The 22,903-nt window shown below is 34.9% G+C and overlaps 1 protein-coding gene across 5 annotated transcripts in view; it reads right to left on the bottom strand.

The window, feature by feature from the left end:
* Positions 1–22,699, bottom strand: part of LOC106079931 (tyrosine-protein kinase receptor Tie-1-like) — a 44,008-nt gene extending 21,309 nt beyond the window's left edge. For 4 of the 5 annotated variants that reach the window (XM_056030117.1, XM_056030118.1, XM_056030119.1 and 1 more), the window contains exons 1-4: positions 22,542–22,699; positions 20,185–20,265; positions 9,580–9,687; positions 3,088–3,231 (exon numbers count right to left, since the gene is read on the bottom strand). In XM_056030117.1, coding sequence (XP_055886092.1) covers positions 3,088–3,231; positions 9,580–9,687; positions 20,185–20,265; positions 22,542–22,611 — 403 coding nt within the window. In that variant the 5' untranslated portion in view covers positions 22,612–22,699. The remainder of the gene's footprint in view (positions 1–3,087; positions 3,232–9,579; positions 9,688–20,184; positions 20,266–22,541) is intronic. The other variant, XM_056030120.1, reaches the window with a different exon arrangement.
* Positions 22,700–22,903: the final 204 nt, after the last annotated feature.

The raw sequence follows: 22,903 nt of genomic DNA, 5'->3' as shown, positions 1-22,903 counted from the left end.
AGGCCATGGGGGAGTCGGCACATAGGGAAAAACCCATGGGAATCTTAGCGCGCCGCTTTTTTGTTCTTTTTAAAGTGTTCAAAATACCCCCCCCCCTCCACGTTTTCAAAGTATAACGGAATCATAAGAATTTAAATAAAATAAGTAAATTTTTTTATTATTAATAATCCAAAACTATAAAAAAAAAAAGGATGTACAAATTGCAAAATTAGCTCGGTTAAGAAAAGGAGGGTTCGTTCGGTTCTGTTCGTACCGAGCAGTTTTAAAGTTCGGATTCGGTTCGGTTCGGTCATAAGTGAGGTTCGAGTTCGGTTCGTTCGGTTCGGGTTCGGTTCGTTTCCCATCTCTAGATGTAATGCAGAAGGTCCTGCATGTCTTCTGTCCAAATATGACTAGTGTGAAGTTTTAACAAGCAGATTAGCACATGAATGATTTCGAGGAAGAAACATTTTTAGCCGCCCCCAGAAAACAAAATCCTTCTTTATAATAGTCTAATGATAGTCATTTAGATCTAGACTTGACTGTGTACAAAATGTTCCTCTTGAATGAATTGAGCCTAAATATGGTAATAAGGGAACATTTGATGATGAAATTATTTCTAGTTCTCTAGCCCAATTTCAATTAATATCTTTTATACTTTGAAAAAAAAAAAGACGGTCCAACTAAAGTTTTTCCAGTCTTACCAACGAACTAATACTTCTTTTCCCCATCAACTATCAAATTTATAGGATTCGTTTTCTAAATCTGTGTTCACCCAGGTTTTAAGCTCACCCACCCAGCGGGCTTTAGGTTTTGAGCCCACCCACCCAGCAGGCTTTAGGTTTTGAGCCCACCCACCCAGCAGGCTTTAGGTTGTTTTTTTTTTTTACAAAGGTACAATAATAATAATAATAATAATCTTTATTATCCGTAAGGAAATTTGTCTTACAATTTGTGCATTACACCAAACAAAAAACATTATAACTATAAGAAACCAAAGTGTACATTCACACCAGACTCACTCATAATTTACATGTGACAAAGTTTATACCAGATTGTTCTTATTTAATGATTTGATTGCCAGGGGAACAAAAGAGTGTTTGTGTCTGTTTGTCTTTGCTATCGGTGTCTTGTATCTCTTTTGTGATGGTAAAATCACAAAATCCTGACACAAAGGGTGATTCTTTATTTCGAGGATCTTGTTAGCTTTTTCATAGATGTTTGTCTCAAACAACTGCCCAAATGGGGTTTATTTTTTGCCAATGATTTTGCCAGCAGCATTTAGGAGTCTATAAAGTTTATTTTTATTTTTAATGCCCAGATTGCCATACCAGGCAGTGATATTGAAACTTAAAATATTGCAGATGTGAGCGTGATAAAACATAGCCAAGGCCTTTTAGCTAACATTAAACGAGGACAGTTTTCTTAGTAATCGTAATCTCTGCTGCCCTTTTTTGCTGATATAATCAGTATTTGCAGTTAAATTTAGTTTATTGTCTAGGATAGTACCAAGGTATTTAAAGGTTTGCACAATTTCAATAGTCTCTCCAGCTACAGAAACAATATCATTTTCCTTCTTGTCCCTACGAAAATCGATTATCATTTCTTTGGTTTTTTTTACATTTAATATTAAAAAATTATCTTTACAGTATTTTTCAATGTGTTCTATTTCTTTGAAATACTCATTTACGTCTGAGCTCTCTGAGAGCAGAGCAAGAAGAGCCGCATCATCAGCGAATTTTGTGAAGGAGCAACAAGAACTATCGGATTGAAAATCATTGGTGTACAAAATGAACCACAATGGTGATGTCACAGCCCCCTGGGGCGCCCCTGTGTTAACTATGCGTTCATTAGATATAACATTGTTTACCCTAACCCTCTGAGGTCTCTGGGTCAAAAATTCATTAGCCCATAGTATTATGTATGGACTAATCTGCAACGCTTTCATCTTTTCAATGAGTAAATGAAGTTGTATAGTGTTAAAAGCTGATGAGAAATCAATAGAGAACAATCTTACATAAGTGTTCGGTAAGTCCATATGTTTGTAGACACAGTTTAAAATATTTAGGATGGCATCGTCTACACCTTTACCCTTTTGGTAAGCAAATAGTAAAGGGTCTAACTTATTACAAAGATCATTCAGAAGAAACATTTCAACCAATTTTTCTAGAAACATTTTGACACAATGGAAGTAAGTGAAACAGGTCTATAGTCATTCATTTCACAGGTACAATTATAGATGACTTCCACACAGGTGGTATCTCATGGTACAAGTTGAAACGAGGCATTGTAAAAAAAATGTCTTGCAATAGGTGTTTATTTTATATATTAATGAATTCATGCAATAAATATAAAATTTATTTTGCTTTATTTTTATTTAATTAATTAATATATAAGACTTAGCAATTGGTAAAAAAAAACATACACATGTAATGTTATCGAATTTTGGAAAATGCATAATTAGCTAAGCAAGGGGTCTACTGTAAACTGAAAAAACATGATTAGGGGTGTACGACACAAACAAAAAGTTTGGGAATCACTGCACTGGATTTCTTTCTCGACCGTCTTGTCAGCTAACATGAAGTTTTATTTGCACATTTATTGTTTCTATTGCCGCTCCAGCAGTAGAGGTAGTTGATGCTGCACTTGATGGTGATAGTATTGATGACTAACTAGGCCGCTTGTTCCTTTGGAAACCCGGCGAAATTTAACTTAGAGGGGCGTAAAATGCCATGATAAAATGTTTTTGCGTCTTTCTAATGTAGATCAGACTTAGTTAATTTATCTATTTTTTAATCGACAGGAATAGGCACGCTGGTGTATGCGATCTGTCAAGCGTGCACCATGAGAGCTAGCGAATTTTGGGGATTGAGATGGACGATATCAAAGAATTCAGTTTTGGGTTAAGCTAGGTGGACAAGATGATCACAAAGAATCTAAAAATAAATGTTTCTCTTGACCGTCTGGTCAGCTCAAATGAAGTTTTATTTGCACGTTTTTTTGTTCTATTGTCCAGAAAGTGTATCAACACATCTGTATTTTATAAAGTCATTTGTAAATAGCGTTATTTGTATTAGTATGATGCTACAGTTTGAAACAAATACTTACCCTCTAGACAGAAGGGCAGTCCTGTCCTACCACGTTCACAATGGCCTCCAGTACATCTCCCCTGCACACAGAGGTCATTGTTATGACAATGACATTGATTCTGACATTGATTCCCATAAGTTCCAACAGGACAAGTTGACGCTCCTAGAGAAGAAAGAGATTTGTTCAACTCTCAACTCAAATTTCAATGTCAACATTTCCGAGTTGATCTAATGATCGACAAAAGAATGTCATTTTCGTGACCCATTCTATCACCTCGACAGAATATTTCTGTTACCGAATAGAGCAATACTGCTTTGTCTTTTTGAAGTGGGAGGTGTAAGTTACATTAAATATATATGATTCAAATTAACTCCCTATAGTCACAAGATTGGTAGAAAACTTCTTGAATCTAGTTTATACCACATCCCCCAACTCATTCGTTCACTCCGCTTAAATTAATTCCTCTGTGTATTCATTAGTAAACCCTAGATTCATTCCTATACTAAACCCAACACTATAAACCTTTTCAAAATTTCCCACACATAGTCTAGTAAAAGTATAACAACGCCTACGTCATAACACTAGAATTTCACTAGTCAGTGAGTTATCTCCCCTCCCCACCCAAAATTAAACTTCTAGAACAGGGGTCGGCAAACTTTTGAGTCGGAAGAGCCAAAAATTATAATTACAACATTTGTAAGTTTTTAAAGAGCCACAACATTTTTTTTCTTGCTAACAATAAATAGTACTCAAATAATTAAATTTTCAATGAAAAACAACGAATCTATTTATTTATATATAGGTAATGTTTTTCACAAATCAAATTAGATAATTATATATATATATATATATATATATATATATATATATATATATATATATATATATATATATATATGGTATTATTAGATAATTATTGTATGTTTCGGTAACAACTAAAGCAGTTAAACATTGACTTACAACACTAACTTGTACTTTAATAACAAACAATTGAGAACAAAAACTCAATGAGATCGATGGTTTTGGTTTTAGAAAGTTTGGACACATTTGGCTGATAACTTTGTTTTTAGCTTCAAACACGACTCTACATTTCATTCGTTAGTTGGCTTCTGACTTTACTTTTAATTATATTCATGCAAGTGAACGCTTGCTCGCACGAATATGTCGATCAGCACTCCAAATGACAACTTCTTCACCTCACTGTAGCAATCTGGAAGATTATTCCATGCGCCTAATCATCTCGCGGTATTTCTTTTAAAGCTGTCCACTTTTGTTGCATAACTTACATACATTTCTGGACTCTTCCAACTTGATTTTTAACTCTGTACATTTTTCAGCCACTAGAAGTTTACGATCAATCGTATTTCTAGAGATCCAGTATCAATTCCATACGGATCAATGTGGATTTCGTTACTATTTGTGTTCAGAGGATTCACTAGGAATGCTAGAAGGTTTTGTTGGTTTTGAACTGCTCAAATCTGTCAACAAATTCATTTTTGATTTTTTTTTATAACTGTGCTGAAGTAACTTACCGCTCTGAATATCTTCTGCAAAGAGAATTAATTTTTCCTCAAAGCAAACAAATTCTTCTACCAAAACATAAGCTGGGCTTTCCATTTCCTTGCAGTTTTAGATTCAGCCCATTTAATTTCATTGTTATATACACCATGAAGTAAAATGTTTGCAACCGTTTGTCATTTTCTAATGCAGGGTGATTAATGCCTATATCATTTAGGAATTTGTGTATTTCATTCAAGCACAATGCAAAACGTTTTAACCTTTGGAAAGCCATCGCACACTTTATTGGGAAGAACGAGGTCGGAATACTGAGTCTCCATTTCGTTAAGAATTCTTTAAACTGACGATGGTAGAGTGCTTTTGACAAGATGCTGTTACCAATCTTGATTACCAAATTCACTACCTCAACTATTTCGGCCGGAAATGTTTGGACACAAAGCGCTTCTTGGTGCATTATGCAGTGAAACGTAAGAATTTCAAGGTTTATTTAGTTCCGAAGAATCGTAGTTAACCTTTTATTGTTTCCTGTCATACACCTTGTCGAGTAGTTCTCCTAACTCTGTTTTTTATTTCCTTTACTCATAGTACTTGTACGGGCCAGGGTGCCTCGTATGTTTGTTTTGAATTGTTTTGCTACGTCACTAAGTCCGGTGACATCTATTGGCCATTCTTTGTCATGAGGCAGTTTACCCTCTGACTTTGGTTGGAACGGACGGTGTGTTGGTCCGTAAAAGGTTATTATATCTATAGTCTGAACTAGTTTTCTTGGACTTATTATTCAGTAGGATTTTTGGACCCCTGTTTAGGGTGAGTTATTCGTTTGGGATATCTCTTATTGTATGTTGTATGAGGTTGTCACTATTTCTAGTTTTAGAGTAGAAGTTAAGTTTTGTGTTTATTTTGTTTATAGGGTGTCATTGTTGGAGTTGTATATACTGAGCTCGAGTCTGTGCTAGTGTGGGCGTCGCCTGCCGTCTCAGAAATATATATTACAGTTTTCAGTGTCATTGTCAAATTGGCGATCATCTGAGGTCTAACTTTACTATTACCGAGGTTGGCAGTTTTGTGACGCCAGTCGGTCAGAGTCTGGTGGACTATGAAACCAGGGTGACAAGTTGATAGCAGTAGCAAAGGTGCTTAAATTAATTGTTGAATAATATCTTTATATTTATATTATATATATATATATATATATATATAATATATAATATATATATGGTCTATTTATCATCTTCATTGTACATACACATATATCAGTTTCATACAATTAAATTCATTTAATTTTTGTTATTTAAACTATTCACATAGTTGGTCACTCTATGTATGACTGTGTGTGAGTGATGTCTTGTCAGGTGGAACCTCAGGACCTTAATTGTATAGAGCTATTCATAAACCTGACAAGTAGGGGCCCGGAGTCCGGCTGTGACTACTAGGCCATAGATTAATACCTTATCTTCTTATCTTATAAAATAAGAATATACTGCCAAATACCCTTATATATCGTTTGTATGTGATGTTAGTTGGCTACAATTTACCGGAAAAAAAATGTTTGTAAACTTCCCATTACTATTTATATGTCCATGAAAAGTAGCAGAGGGTTGAAACATTGTTAAATTGATTAATGTTTTTTAGAACTCATCATCATATTACTATATGTGTTGATATTTCAAGATTGTGACTTATATTAATTTATTTAATTTTTTTTATTTTCACTCGATCTTATTGTCTTCAAGGTATTTTGAACGGCGTTCGCTCTATCTTCCCCTATAGATTGTCACGAGAGCGGTAGCAATCCTAGAAGTTCTTCTTTTGGACCTTGGGAAGACATAAACCTGAAAAATGGGCAACTTGTGCCGTGTCTTTATGTCAGAACATTTATCTATATCAAGTGATAAGACAAAAAAAAAAGAATATCTTCGAACTGCTAATATGTTACATTTGAAGACATTTTAGCAAATCTATCTTGTACTGGTTTAGCGGATAGTGGCAAATCTTTGATTTTCTTTTTCAACATTTCTGGTTCGTTTTAGAAATCACGAAACATTTCTTCGGATAAAAGTAGGAAGCAGTCTTTGACATACTCAACATCTGTAAATGGTTTGTCTTTTTGAGCAATTTTAGTGGTACCGCAAAGGTTGCCAGATTAGCATTACTTGTAGACGGCTTCTAATTTTGAGAAGATAATCACTTCTAACTCCTTTACTTGAAACAATACTTCATAGCCAAAGCACGTGGTGAAGATGCCAATGTCGAAATCGAATTAAAACCTACTTAGAAACATCCGACGACGGACGAGAGCTTCCGACGGACTGACAACAGTAGCGACGCGTATAATGTAGGAGGGGTGTGGTGAAAAGCGAGTACAAGTGTTTGAGAAATAGAATCGGAGCCTAATCCTCGTTAAACTATTCAGAACTATTTTTAAAAATGTTTCGATAAAATAAATAATATATGCGTATGGATCTAAAGAGCCGCATGTGGCTCGCGAGCCTCAGGTTGCCGACCCCGGTTCTAGAACGTAGAAGAATCAATAAGACCAGAGGTTCTCAAACTGTGACCCCACCCCTTTGGGGATCGATGGCGATATAAGTAACAATTTCAATTACTTTCCATCAAATGGTGTCACAAAATGCAACATTTAATAACTAGATGTACACATGTCATTAAAATGCGCATCCATTTATAATTTGTATTAAGCCATGACATTAGAGTTTATGCTAGAAAATGTCATAGTTCAGGGTACAACAGTGTAAATGATCGTTCAGATATGGTTTAACTTAAATAGTTCAAGCAGAGATATTAGGCTACAATACCCGTAACAACTTGCTATTATTAAAATATATGAAACCGAACAAACTGAAATGTCATTTTGTATCAAATATCCTAGATTAGTCGACAATGACAAGGTATATTTTAAATGTAAATTGACTCAGTTAAGAAAGCCAGACTGAAGTGCTGGCAAATTCCATAAAAACAAGGTTACAATGACAGTTTGTGTGGAAACACAAACTCAAAATCGGCCCCACGAAGTGGTCCACCCAGGCAAATAAAAAGGCAGGTTTCAATTTTTTCAGAAAGAATATCAGAATGAAATTCTATCAAAAGCAAATGACAGAGAAGAATGGAGAAAGATGGTTGACAGATTCTGTGTGGTGCCCCAACGGTTCAGCAGACCAAGGTATTGGTGAAACTGAAGGTGAAGCTAGATGTGAAACTGGCCTAACTTATGTCTAATAATGATTATTTAATTGATATTAATGTTTTGTTAAGGGTCAATCTCTTATTGAAAGTCTCAAGAAATACAACATTTCCGTAAAAAAAAATTTTTTTAAAAATTCTTCCCTTTCTTTAGCTCTGTATTTTATTGTGTGTCGGTGACAATTGCAGTTCAACCGATAATATGAAAAACTACTTATTAATTGATGTCTCCAATAATGTTCAACTTATATGCATATTAAAAATATGGTAACAAGTTATCGCCCTTATTTAATAGCCTCCCGTGTTTGATACTATTAATAGTGAACAGTTGTAAAAATGGTTTATTTTTATGAAAAAACTGCTTTCATAGTTGATTTTAAAAATTAAATTTTTCGCTTTCTGAAAAGAAAAAAGTAGCCGTTGCATCAGAACTTTGAATGGTCTAAAATGTCATGATGCCGGATTTTCAATATCTTTTCTAGTCTACGAGATCTAAACGGGACGGACGGACGGATACAGACCATACAAAACTAAAGCGTCTTTTCCCCTTTTGGAGGCCACTAAAAACAACTTAGCAGTTGTTGATGCTTCTTACTTGATGGCGCACAGAATTACTAGTGCTATGAAACCTCACACCATAGCTGATGACTTACTGTTTCCAGCAGCCAAATACATTGTTCGAGTGATGATTGGAGCCGAATTAAATGTACTAAATTTAGTTTAATCTCCGTATCTAATGACACTTTTCACAGAATAGCTGACATGTCTAGGGATTTATTTCATCTCATCTCTGCCTGTGGTCCCGTCTGGGTCAGAGACCACCAACCAGTTTCCTACAGGCGTCTCTGCTCTGAGCAAGTCTCTCCAACTGTCCCCATGTCTTGCCCAATGGCTTGGCATCTGCTTCCAAAACGCGAGGCCCTGTATTCCTGTGCCATCCCGTCTTCCTCTTTCCTTGGGGGTTCCAGGTGAGGGCTTGTCGTGTTGAATGCAGGCTGGGTATGGCTCCAATTCTGATATTTAACATCCAGCTTAAAGAATCCACAAACGTTGCAAATCACAATGATTGGTTGATTGGTTTACGTGAGGATGGCCATTTTATAGACGAGTTTTTCTTTTGCAAACCTCTTGAAACGACTACTACAGCACATGATGTTTTTGATAATTTTTTTTCATCCCAAAAAAAGTCTGAATTGGAAAATAAAAACCACAGTTGGAACGATGAATGTGAGCTACACAAAGTACTTCCTTGTTGTCGACTTGTGTTTGTTTAATTTCCAACAAAATACCTTTGTGAAACAGGATTTGTATACTTGTTAAATACAGAAGTAGACTTGATGCAGAAGATGACATTAATTTTAATCTTGTAAAAAAAACATAAGATTTCTGATCTGGTGAAACAGAAAGAAGCTCAACTTTTACAATGACGATGTTTGTTTGTTTTTACAAACTGGCGCAACAATTTCGAAGCAATGTAGAATATCGATTACATACTATGCTCCATAATACCTAGAAAGATAAGTAAGCAATCCAACATGAATATGTAATCACGCGTTTTAAAAGTAAATAAACGCAAGTAATAAAGATAAAATTTCATTTCGTTTGTAATTTAGGTAAAAAAAAAGAAATATATAGTGCCTCATACACCTTTAACAATTCATATCAATTAATATTAAGATTTTTTTAACATGAACAAAAACAGATAATTTTACAATTGGGGGTCGCCACATAGTGGACAATTGTAAAAATGGGTCACGGATCTAAAAAGGTTGAGAGCCGCTAAATTAGACTTACTACATGGAGAGAATCCAGGCTGTTTGGTGTAGCCAGTTTTACAAGCTCGACACTGTTCAGACATGGGGCCGTCACAACCTTGGCTGGGCTCACACTCACTATGACATGCTTTGAGATAGGTAAATACATTGTGTGGGTAAAAACAGACTGTTGTGTATTTATGTTCTTGTGTATTGTGAACTGATTTATTCTTGTTTGTCAAAATGTCTTGGTGTCCAGGTCACCTTGTGTGTGTGTTTGTGTACTGTATTATCGTGAACTGTTTTGTTATTCTTGTTCAATAAAACATATAATCTTCCTATAGTATTTTATTAGGTTACTACAATTTACTGAACAAGAATCTTGTGGATTAATTGTGCTTCAAACTTTAAGTATGGATCGTTTTCTAAAACCTGAATGATTGCTGGTGAATCCAAATGATCCGGACGCTCAAAGGATCTGGAAGCACTGGCTTCACACATTCGAAAAATTGGCATTAAAACTAGATGTATCAGATGGTGAGAAGTTCGATCTACTATGTAACTTTATCTCACATGGTGTGTATGAATTGATATCTGAATGTACCGATTTTCAAACTGCTGTAACCACATTAAACGGACTCAATGTCAAACAAACAAATGAAGTTTATGCTCGCTATCTCCTATCCAATTGTAAACAGGAAACAGGACAGAGTGTTGACTGGTATATTCAAAAATTGAGATTGCTAGCTAAAGACTGCCATTTCAGAGCAGTCACTGCCCTCAAAAACCAGAACAAGGCCATCAGAGACGCATTCATTAGTGGCTATTCATCACCAGAGATTAGGCAGAGACCTTAAGAGTACTCATCTCTGGACCTCGCAAAGTCATTGGAGGTAGCTAGATCTCTGGAGATGGCACAGAAACATTCTGTGACATATAACTCGCAACAAGCCATTACTTTTCAAACACCACAGCACAACAATCCACCACGTCGGAATTGTCGCTTTGCTCTGCTGTAGAGGACAAGATTAATTCGACACCCTTTACCATAGCTGCAGCACAAGGCAAGTGCTACTTTTGTGGAGGCTCTATCCACTCTCGTAGCTAATGCCCCGCAATCTGTAATAAATGTGGTAAAAAGGGGCACTACAAATAGGTATGCAAATCAAAACTTTCTACAGTTTACAGACCTAACTCTGATTTAGCGGCGTATACAAAAATAGCTACCTCTTTTTTTTTCTCTGTCTCGTGCTGTAATGAAAATACAAGTTAACAACATTACACTTGATGCCCTCATCGATACAGATAGTTCGGACAGTTACATTTCTGCTGTCAGAAAAGTATAGATTCGGAACTTTTCACTCATCAAAACTTATATCTATGGCCAATACGAACCTAACTATTTATACTCGCGGTCATATTAATGCTGACATTAAGAGTAAAGGCTCCACTTATAAAGACTTCAAGCTACACATACTTGACAACCTCTGTGAAGATATTATTTTAGGCCACGACTTCCTTGAACAACATGAGAGTGTACAGATCACTTTTCAGGGGCCTAAGCCAACAATGGTCTTAAATGGAATGAAAGCTGCTAATGTCAAACCCGCTCCTTAAATATGCTTAAAGAGTGTCTACCTATGGCTACAAAATCCAGGCGTTATTCTGCAAATGACACTATATTCATCAATTTAGAGGTTGAGAGACTCTTAAAAGATGGCATCATTGAGCCCTCGTCATCTCCATGGCTGTGCTAATATTAGAAGATATTACGTCATTGTTTGTTGTTTATGTTTTATGCGAAAGCAAAGAATCGGACGGAAAAAAAAGTTAGTTATATAAGTCTACCTTGATAAAGACAGTCTCGTTATTATCATTATTAGTTAGTAATGTCTACAGTAATTTATTATTAATCTGTGACTACAGAACAATGGCTGTAAAAAGGCAACTAACGAACGACACAAACGAAGAATGGAAGTGGACTACAGCCAAACTGTTAATCGGTTCACACTTCGGGATGCTTATCCCTTACCTCGCATTGATGATATGGTCTCTCAAATAGCTAAATACGAAAAAATCTTCGCAACGCATACCATCAGATCCTACTAAGGAAGACTGATCGCCCTTATAATGCCTTTGAAGCTGGAGGAAAATTATACCAATTCTGTAGGATACCCTTTGGAGTAACTAACGGAGTAGCCCGTTATCAACGGACAATCGACAAGATCATAGAACATAGAGTCACTGGAGGGTAACTAGCAGGAAATGAGAAGGCTGACACACTCGCCAAGAGTGGGAGAACTAACTCACAAATAAGAAGAAATGAAGAAATTAATTGTAGATAAAATAAATGAGAAATGGGCGAGCTCTCATCCAAATCACAAGAAAAATGACGCTTACTATAAGCTTTCCCGACAAGACCAACGTCTAATCTTTAGACTCAGGACCGGACACAACAGAATGCGACAACACATGTACCGGAAGCTCAAAATTGGAATCAGTGAAATCTGCCCATGTGGAGTATTACCAGAGAATGCCGACCACGTCCTCCAAAACTGCTCTCTTTACCAAGAGGCCCGTACAAGACATTGGCCCCAAATCACCCCAATAGAAATAAAACTATATGGAGAGCTCCCTGATTTGGAAACCACTGCGCAGTTCATCTCATGTATTGGTCTAGTCATATGAACACTCCAACATAACAATGAGAACGATGAAGAAGAAGAAACTGGAGGGTACATATACTTATATTGACAACGTCACCATTTGTGGTAAGGACAGAGAAGAGCATGATAAAAATCTGCTTAAACTTCTTGAGGCTATAAAAAAAATATGGACTAACTCTTAATGAGGAAAATTGGCATACGTTTCTTCAAGAATAAAATTACTAGATTATGAAGTCTCCAATAATGAGATGAAGCCAGACCCCGACAGACTACTTCCCTTGCGTCAACTTCCTCCACCCGAGAACCTAAATGCACAAAGGCGAGCTGTAGGTCTATTCTCTTACTATGCCAACTAACTCACCACGAATCAATGGTCCGTATCCTTCATGCTTAACCCTCGTCATCACGGTAAGATTAAAAACGACAAAATTCAGAGGTGGAGAATAAAACTATCAATGTACAGTTTTGATGTGTGTTACCGGCCGGGGCTGACAACATGGCCACCGATGCTCTTTCTCGTGGATTCTGTGCAAGTACAACCCCCCCCCCACAACACTCTTTGTCATCCTGGCATAGTGGGAATGCTCCATATCGTCCGGTCAAAGAATCTCCCGTATGAAGTTGAAGAAATAAGAACTGTAACAAACAATTGTCCCATCTGTGCAGAGATAAGACCTCGTTTTTATCAACATCTGCCGGCAGCTTAGTAAAAGCCACATCACCATTTGAGGGACTTAGTGTTGACTTTAAGGGACCACTTCCTTCTACCACTAAAAATAAATATTTATTGACAATTATTGATGAGTACTCAAGGTTTCCTTTTGCATATGCATGTCCTGACATGTCTACTTAAACAGTAATTAGATGCTTCACAAACATATTCAGTTTTTTTCGGGACGCCCTCGTATTTACATTCTGACCGGGGATCAGCCTTAATTAATTAAAACTTGAGTGCGGTGTTTTTTTTGTTTTTTTTAATTAAGTGCTACTTTTTTGGAAAAAAAAAGAAAATGTTCCAAACATGCCTTTATTCTAAAACAAAACTTTATTATTCAAGTACCAATGAAGCTCTAGTAACATATTTAGTATCAAAGTAAAGGTAAATGAATAGAGAATGTGAAAATGTAAACATCTATCTATTTAAATATAAGATACAAATTACAATTTAAATAATATGACCCTAAAAAAATATGGATGCCAGCTTTAGAACTTCTGAGACCTAAATATAGATTTTGATCTTTGCATTACTGTTGAAAAATCATATTAGACTATTAACATTTTTTTCAAATAAAACAGTCAATAAAAGATGATGAATCACTGATTATATTATTATTTTTACATGGCTTTTTAGTCAGAAAAGGGAAAAAATATTGCCCTATTTCTACCAATAACAATAGATGCCAGTACTAAATCTATCAATCAAATGTACTCAAATATTATGTACATTTGAATCAATGGGATATAGATCTAGATTTATCTTCTTTTTATTTGCCTAAAACATCTTTCATTCTAGACCAGTGCAAGACATAGGCTAGCGAGAGATCAAAGCATAAATCTCTAACTAGCTAAAGGACAATAAAATATTTAATTCATTATACCTAAGATCTAGACCTAGATCATTATTACTATTCCTTTGTAATAAATTATGGATCTAGAATAGTTTTATATTTCCCTTTTATTTAGTAGTAAACCTTTTGGAGTACTTATAAGACAGAGTGCAACTTGAACCTGTATAAGTAGGCCTATAGTCATGGTGATGATTTTTACTGATAAACAATAGTAAATAACAATTGCTACAAAATATACCAAGAAAAAGCCCAGCATGGTGGATGAATATTGGATTTAGATCTACCATTTCTGTTGTTTTCATTTATCTTATGCTTAGATCTATAGGGATCTACCCAGGTGTAAAGATAAAAGCATAGATCTAGTCAACCTTTATCTACATTCCAGACCTAGCCTAAGCCTAAGGACAATACTAGATCTAAATCTAAATGCTAATAATGTCCAAGTCTGTTTCATCCTATGCTAAATGTATATCAAGATCTAAATCATCATTATTACTATTCATAGAAGTATAAATAGAACAATTATAAAGCTTCTTCAGTTGTAAAAATTGTGGGTGTGTCTTGGACAAGCATAGCCATGATGATGTAGATTTTTACAGATAAACAATACTAAAAAAAAAAGAAAATGGGCAAAAAATGCCCAGAGTGGATGATTATTTGATGTAGATCTACCATTTCCTTTCTTTTTAATTTTATTTATCATAACATAAGATAAGCTTAGATCTAGACTAAAGATATATCTAGGTCTAGATCTAGAGTCTAAATCTAGAGATAAAAGCTTAGATCTAGTCAATCTCTATCTACACTATACACCTAGCCTACTGGACAATAATAGATTTAGATCTAAATAGGCCTACTAATAGTGATGGGAGCTAAACTAAATTTTTTTAGTTAAACTAAAACTAAGTTTGAACTAAAAAAAAGTAATTAAACTTTTAGTTAACCACAAATTGAAAAAAAATTAGTTAAACTAAACTATAAAACTTTAGTTAAACTTTTACTAACTATTTTGACCTTTTTTAAGGACGAAACAGCCAAACATGAAAATATAAAGTATAAAGCACAACCAATCTCTTTAGCAAAATGTTTGTGCACATGAAAAAATATTGAAATGTCTTTATGGGATAGATGTAGATCTTAATAGAATCACTAGAATGATACTATTATAGAAAAAACTTAGAAGTAATTGTCGAAGTTCTAATATAAGTATTATAAGTTACCTTTTAGAAGTAATGATAAAACTGCATGTTGACTCTCTAACTGAATGTACACTTTGGTTTCTTATAGTTATGTTTTTTGTTTGGTGTAATGCACAAATTGTAAGACAAACTTCCTTACGGATAATAAAGATTATTATTATTATTATTAACTAACTCTAGATTCTAGAATATTCTGGATCTAATATCTTCTACAAACGAAATGATCAGAAATTGAAATATAATCTGGATCTAGAATTAGATCTAGCTACTAGACCTAGACCAAATAATTAATATATTAATCTAAAAATAATCTAAGAAATACTAGTTGCTACTACTAAAAGATCTAAAATCTAGATAGAGTCTAGTCTAGTAGATATCTTAGTAACTCTAGATCTAGAGATTTTAGATTATTATAATTATGATTATAACTAGGTATGGGTATTTAGATCTATATACTCTAGTAGATAATACTAGATCTAGATCTAATAGATCTAGATAGTAGATATAAGTATAATTATAATAGAAGTAGATCATAGATGTAGATCTAGAATCTAGTCTAGATTTAGTTAATTTAGTATTAGATCTAGAATCTAGCATAGTGACGACTATTATTAGTATTATAGATCTATCATCTATGCATCTTAGGTCTTAGTATAATAAGTAATCTAGATATATCTAGATTCTAGATCTAATCTAGACTCTAATTCTAGAATAGTTACATATTATAGTTATAGAAAAGAATCTCTAAACTAATGGATCTAGTCTAATAAAGTAAAGTAATATAGATAATAGATTTCAATTAATAGATCTATATTATTGACTTATAATAAAGAGTTAGACTCTACTTAAGACTAAGAGACTAAAATAATTAAATATATAGACTATTATGACTATTGATCTAATATATATAGTAGTAAGTATAAGTATTCAGTAGTGATAGACTAAACTAATAATACTAATAGACTTAGACGTCACTTGACTCTAACTCTAGATCTAGATCTAGTAAAAAGTTTTTAAATAAAAAGAGTCGACATTTCTTTTGGATCTATAGTAAAGCAAAATTCTTTGCCTGCAGCTATACAGGAGCACACTGGCGTTTAATAAAAGCAGCAAAATGTAGATCTATAGAATCAGGATTTATCAAGCAGTGAAACTTGCTAGAAATATAATGAACACGTGTATTTTTTTTTAAAAGGCGGGAATAGCGACCATTATAGTGTAAAGGTCAAAAGGCTTTCTAGTGACCTGTGCACTCTCTTGTTTATTCTCCTCTCTATTATTCATTATATATATTCTCCAAATTACATAAATCTAAATATTTATTGGTATGTATGTTAAAAAAGTTTGTACAATTTGTAATTAAACTTTTTAGTTTGTAACTAAAAAAAAATAATTAAACTAGGATTTTAACTAAACTTTTATTTTTTAATTAAACTTTGGCCTTAACTAATTTTTTTTAGTTAAACTAAAAGTTAGCAACTTTTTAGTTAACTTTTGCCCATCACTACCTACTAATAATAATTAATATAGATATAATTAGTGATGGGAACTAAACTAAATTTTTTTAGTTAAACTAAAACTAAGTTTGAACTAAAAAAAAGTAATTAAACTTTTAGTTAATCACAAATTGAAAAAATTAGTTAAACTAAACTAAGAAACTTTAGTTAAACTTTTACTAACTATTTTGACCTTTTTTAAGGACGAAACAGCCAAATATGAAAACTATAAAGCACAACCAATCTCTTTAGCAAAATGTAATAAACATATATTTGTGCACATGAAAAAAGATTTAAATGTCTTTATGGGATAAATGTAGATCTTAATAGAATCACTAGAATGATACTATTATAGAAAGAAATTAGAAGTAATTGTCCAAGTTCTAATATAAGTTACCTATAGAAGTAGGCCCCTAATGATAAAACTGCATGTTGACTCTCTAACTAACTCTAGATTATAGATTATTCTGAATCTAATATCTTCTACAAACGAAATGATCAGAAATATAATCTGGATCTAGAATTAGATCTAGCTACTAGACCTAGATCAAATAATTAATATTTTAATCTAAAAATAATCTAAGAAATACTAGTTACTACTAATACTACTACTACTAGATCTAAAATCTAAATCTAGATAGAGTCTCGTAGATATCTTAGTAACTCTAGATCTAGAGATTTTAGATTATTATAATTATGATTATAACTAGATATGGGTAATTAGATCTATATAGATAGTAGATATAAGTATAATTATAATAGAAGTAGATGTAGATCTAGTCTAGATTTAGTTAATTTAGTATTAGATCTAGTAGTGACTATTATTAGTTAGTATTATAGTCCTTATAGATCTATCATCTATGCATCTTAGACTTAGGTCTTAGTATAATATGTAATCTAGAATAATCTAGATCTAATCTAGACTCTAATTCTAGAATAGTAGAATCTCTAAACTAATAGATCTAGTCTAATAAAGTTTTAATAAAATTTTAAATTTACATCTAGATCTAAGCCTAGACTACTAAGAGTTAGACTCTACTTAAGACTAAAATAATTAAATATAGACTATTATGACTAGATCTATAGATCAGGGGCGGACTGGCTATATGGGCATTCGGGCAAATGCCCGGTGGGCCAGTACCTAAATGGGCCTGTAGGACCACAGTAATCAATTTTTTTTTTAAATCGCGTCTGTATTTTATAAGATAAGGGCCGCATGGATGTCACTATGCCACGTATTAAATTGTTCAAGGTTTTCTAGTATTCTCTTACAAAAGAGGCCCTCTGAGTGAAGTACTTATAGTCACTGTATGCATGAGTACAGCTATCGATACATTATCAAACTTGACAGAATGATTTTGAGGACATGTTGACCTAGAATTGGATGTCCATCATATAATAAACAATTTATGGGCCGGACGAAATATAGATGCCTGGGCCGATTTTGACACCCAGTCCGACCCTGCTATAGATCTAATAGTAGTAATAGACTAATACTAATACACTAGACCATAGACGTCACTAGTCTCTAACTCAGTCTAGATCTATCCAGTAAAAAGTTTTAAAATAAAAAGAGTCGACATTTCTTTTAGATCTATAGTAAAGCAAAATAGCCTGCAGCTATACAGGAACATACTGGTGTTTAATAAAAAGCAACAAAATGTAGATCTATAGAAACAAGGAATTATCAGGATTTATCAAGCAGCGAAACTTGCTAGAAATATAATGAACACGTTTATTTTCTCGCCTTTCAAATACCTTGAATTGGCGGGAATAGCGGCCATTATAGGGTAAAGGTTCAAAGGCTTTCTAGAGACCTGTGCACCCTCTAGTTTATTCTCATCTGTATTATTCATTATATATATTCTCCAAATTACATAGATCTAAATATTTATTGGTATGCATGTTAAAAAAGTTTGTTAAATTTGTAATTAAACTTTTTAGTTTGTAACTAAAAAAAAAATAATTAAACTAGGATTTTAACTAAACTTTTTTTTTTCAATTAAACTTTGGCCTTAACTAATTTTTTTTAGTTAAACTAAAAGTTAGCAACTTTTTAGTTAACTTTTGCCCATCACTAGATATAATCATATATATAGATTATCTAGATCTAAATTATTCTAAATACGCTAAATTTAGACCTACCTGGATCTAAAAATCTAATCTAATTTTCTATATATCTAGATCAAATTCTTCATTATTACTATTTATTTGTGATAAATTTTTGAATAATTATAAAATTTCTTCAGAAGTAAACATTGTGGGTGTGTCTTGGACTAGCGTAGTCATGGCGACGTTTTTTTACATCGTAAAAAAGTAAAAATAAATGTCTAAATAAAGCCCAAAAGCTTCTTATTTCTATGTAAACAAAGGATGTAGAACTCTTTTATAAAGTAAAAATAGTTCCACTGTTGTTAGTTAAAAAGTTTAATTTAAAAATGCAACGAAACAAAGGTAGGGTATGAACGTCTATGGCATAGACGTTCCGTGTGTTTAGGGGCAGACAGACCGTCTATTGGATAGACGCTCCGCACTCAATGAGTTCATGTCTGAAGAGCTACGATCTTTCCTCAGAGGTAAAGGCATAGTAACAGAACCACCGTATATAATGCAAAAGGCAATGGGCAAGTAGGAAAACTGAACTCGACTCTCTGGAAGTCAATTCTTCTTATCGTCAGGTGAAGAGAGCTACCTAATACACAATGGGAGTTAGCCCTAAACTACGCTCTCCATTCAATTAGATCTCTACTATACATTGCTACAAACATGACGCCTCACGAAAGACTATTTTCCTATAAAAGAAGGTCCGCATGTTGTGTCTCTCTGGCGACCTGGCTATCTGTTCCAGGGCCTGTCCTGATGAGAAGACATGCAAGGCAAAGCAAATATGATCCGCTGGTAGATAACGTGGAGCTTATTGAAGCTAATCAGAACTATGCCCACATACGTCTTCCAAATGGACGGGAAGAAACTGTCTCACTACACCATTTGGCTCCGAGAGGCGACTCATCTTCAGAGTCCGTAGTATATGATTTCGCTCCTAGAGACTTTGAGACATCTTCTAAGGTCTCTCAACATCAATTGGCTCCTGGTAACACTGAGACTTCTCCGGGTGTCGCCTAACACTCAGTGGCTTCTAGGGGGGACATGGAGACATCTGCAGAGAACATGGTTCCACCTGCTTTAAGAGCAGAGGAAAACACCATTCATAATGGACAAAAATGACTTGCCAGAGATACGCCCTTACAGCACTCGTTAAATCTCAGAAGTAGAGCGAAAAGAAACTAAACGGGGGTGAATGTTCTGTATTTATGTTCTTGATGTGTGTGTGTGAACTGATCTATTCTTTGTGTGCGTGTGTGTGTGTGTGTGTGTGTGTGTGCGCGCGCTTGTGCTGTGTTATCGTGAACTGTTTTGTCATTCTTGATCAATAAAGTCTAGAATTAAGACATGTCTTCCTGTAGTATTTTATTAGGTTACTACACAGACATTGAAAACACAGCTGGCATAAAACAGCTAATGAGGTAATATAAAATTAGCTAAGACAAGGAAGAGCTCAGTGTTCTATTAAAATGCAATGAAGCGTGAGACGCCGTGAAGTCTGTTTAAATGCAAAAAATAGGGGGATATCTTCTAAATTCTTGGTCAGTGTACCGAACGAGCCCTAAGCATAGTGGCTTAAACCGAAAGCAATCATTATAGTAATTTCAACTTACGATAACACTTGACGGAATAGTCAGCCTGCTCGGAACAGTACATGTTAGAAGGGCAAATATCCTTTGTTAAACAGGGTGGCTCTGAGTGAGGAAGAAAGAACACATATTGTAGACAAGACTCGTCGTCTAAATAAATAAAAAAATCTATAATTACTTTACAACCCAGCTATAATTATCTTATTGGTATTAATTTATCCAAGAATATTTGTTTGTTTTGTAGTCTCCGAATGAGCTTCTTAAAGACCTAGTAATAAGATAGTATGCATGTCAGACATGTACATTTGTGTGGTAATTAAAGAATTGTTGTGTTTGAAAATCTTTCAAAATAAAATAAAAGGATTATTACTACAAAATTCTTCGAAAATATTGTTATATCCCAGAAGTGAGCCGTGGCGGTCGAATAGAAAACAGTTTGCTTTAAGCCAATGAACTTGTAGTTCGAATCTCTATAAAACTTTGGAATGAAAGCTATTTTACTGAAGTCGTTCAAGGAATCAAAAACTGTAAGACTTAAAGTGTGCTAGAAGATGTAAGCATTTATTTTTGTAGAATCAAAGCTAGTCTTGACAATGATCTCAAGGTCAAGACAGACCCAATAACTTCAGAGGAGGTTACCATGGCCATTGCAGTGCTAAAGAACAACAAAGCACCAGGGCTAGACATGGTGTCAGCAGAAATGCTAAAACATGGGGGACAGTGCATTGTTAACAGAATGACAGATCTCTTAAATCTCTGTTGGCGAACTTCAAAAGTCTTTGAGGACTGGCAAAAGGGAGTGATTGTAAAGCTTCTAAAAAAGGGCAACTTGGCAGACTGCAACAACTGGAAGGGCATTACTCTCCTCTCTGTTCCAGGCAAAGTTTTCATCACTGTTTTGTTGAGGCGGCTTCAACAGTCTGTAGATGAGAGACTCAGAGAAGAACAAGCAGGCTTTCGAAGAGGCAGATCATGTGCAGAACAGATCTTTGCTCTAAGAAATATCACAGAACAAAGTCTTGAGTACCAACAACGGCTAACGATTAGTTTCGTAGACTTTAAGAAAGCGTTTGATAGTGTCCACCGAGAATCACTATGGAAAATAGTTAAAGAATATGGCATTCCAGAAAACTTTGTCCAGGTCCTACGACACCTATACAGTCTAGTTGCTGCATTAAAACAGAAGAAGGAACAACCGAGTTTTTCAGCATCGAGACAGGTGTGAGACAGAGGTGAGACAGGGGTGAATCTTATCTCCCTTCCATTTCCTACTAGCCATTGACTACATAAGGAGGAGAGCAATGAACCAGACTGCCTTTGGTATTCCATGGCGTGAACAAAATCGAGTAACGGACCTGGACTTTGCTGATGACGTTGCACTACTCGGGGCTACAAATAAAGGCATACAAGAAATGACGGAGAGCCTAGACAGAGAGGCACCCAAAATTGGCCTCCGCATAAACTTAGATAAGAACAAAATTTTGCGAGTGGGATAGAAGTCAAAGAGTGCCCCCATCAGACTTGGCGAGTCAAAGCTTGAAGAGCTGGACAAGTTCACTTACCTTGGTAGCATCATAACAAATGATGGGAATGCCTACCATGATGTAGCGTGCCAAATAGGAAAGGCAGGGAGCATTTTTCAAAGGCTGCAGCCTATTTGGACAAGCCAAACCATTGAGCTCGAGACAAAAATACACCTTCTCAACACAATTGTCATCCCAACTGCAACATATGCATGTGAGACATGGAAGTCATCTGTCAAAATTGAGAAATGCTAAATGTGGCTCAACAAAAATGGCTGAGACGGATTTTGGGAGTCAGTTACAAAGATCAAGTCTCAAACAAGGAAATCCTTTGTCGAACTGGATGTCGAACACTTAGTGAGGTTGTGACAGAGCGTCGCATGAGGTTTGCGGGACTTGTTCTACCACAAAATGAACTACGTATACCAAGAGTTGCGATGACATGGAGGCCAACATGAGGAAAACGCAGACAGGGACGTCCTCGTATTACTTGGCGCCACACCTTCATGGAGGACCTCAGAACAGTGGACACCAGGTGGAAGGAGGCTTCAGACATTTGTCAACGACAGATCTTTATGGAGACACCTTGCTGCCCAATGCGCCAAACGGCGCGGGAGGACCTAAGTCTAAGTAAGTAAGTAAGTAAGTAAGTCTTGTAATGCTTATGCTATATAGAGAAACGTAGGTAGATATATAATAACCTATCAAGGAAACTTTTGAGCTAAAGGGGTAATCTCCATCTTGAGCTACATCTAAACTTAAAACTGGACTCCTAATATTCTTAAATGGCTAAATCTAAACTAGACTATTTTCTAGAAACATATAGCACTAGACTATGTGTACTGTAACTTAACTTACCCCTACTTCTAGCCACCCTTGTCTCTGTGACTATTATCAGTAGTAACCAAAATATCATGTTTCGTGCCATTCTTGAGAGACCGAAGCACACAGCAAGATGTAGATATAAATCTTATCATAGCGCACTGAACAAGAGCTATTCACAATCAACTTGAAACAATGACATACACATGTAAAATAGACTCAGGCTCAATAAGGAAATTCCCATTAAGTACAATACACAAACGCGCATCCTTTATGATTAAATCATGAGAAATAAGTCAGAGTAACAGACCTATATATATTAATAATATGGCTTGTCTTCGAGTCCAAAGATTGCGACCTACAAATTTTGCTACATCAAACGCAGGCATAACCATTGT

The sequence above is a fragment of the Biomphalaria glabrata genome, chromosome 5, assembly GCF_947242115.1.
Source record: "Biomphalaria glabrata chromosome 5, xgBioGlab47.1, whole genome shotgun sequence".
Taxonomy (NCBI): Eukaryota; Metazoa; Mollusca; class Gastropoda; family Planorbidae; genus Biomphalaria; species Biomphalaria glabrata.
This window is presented reverse-complemented; position numbering and strand designations above follow the sequence as displayed.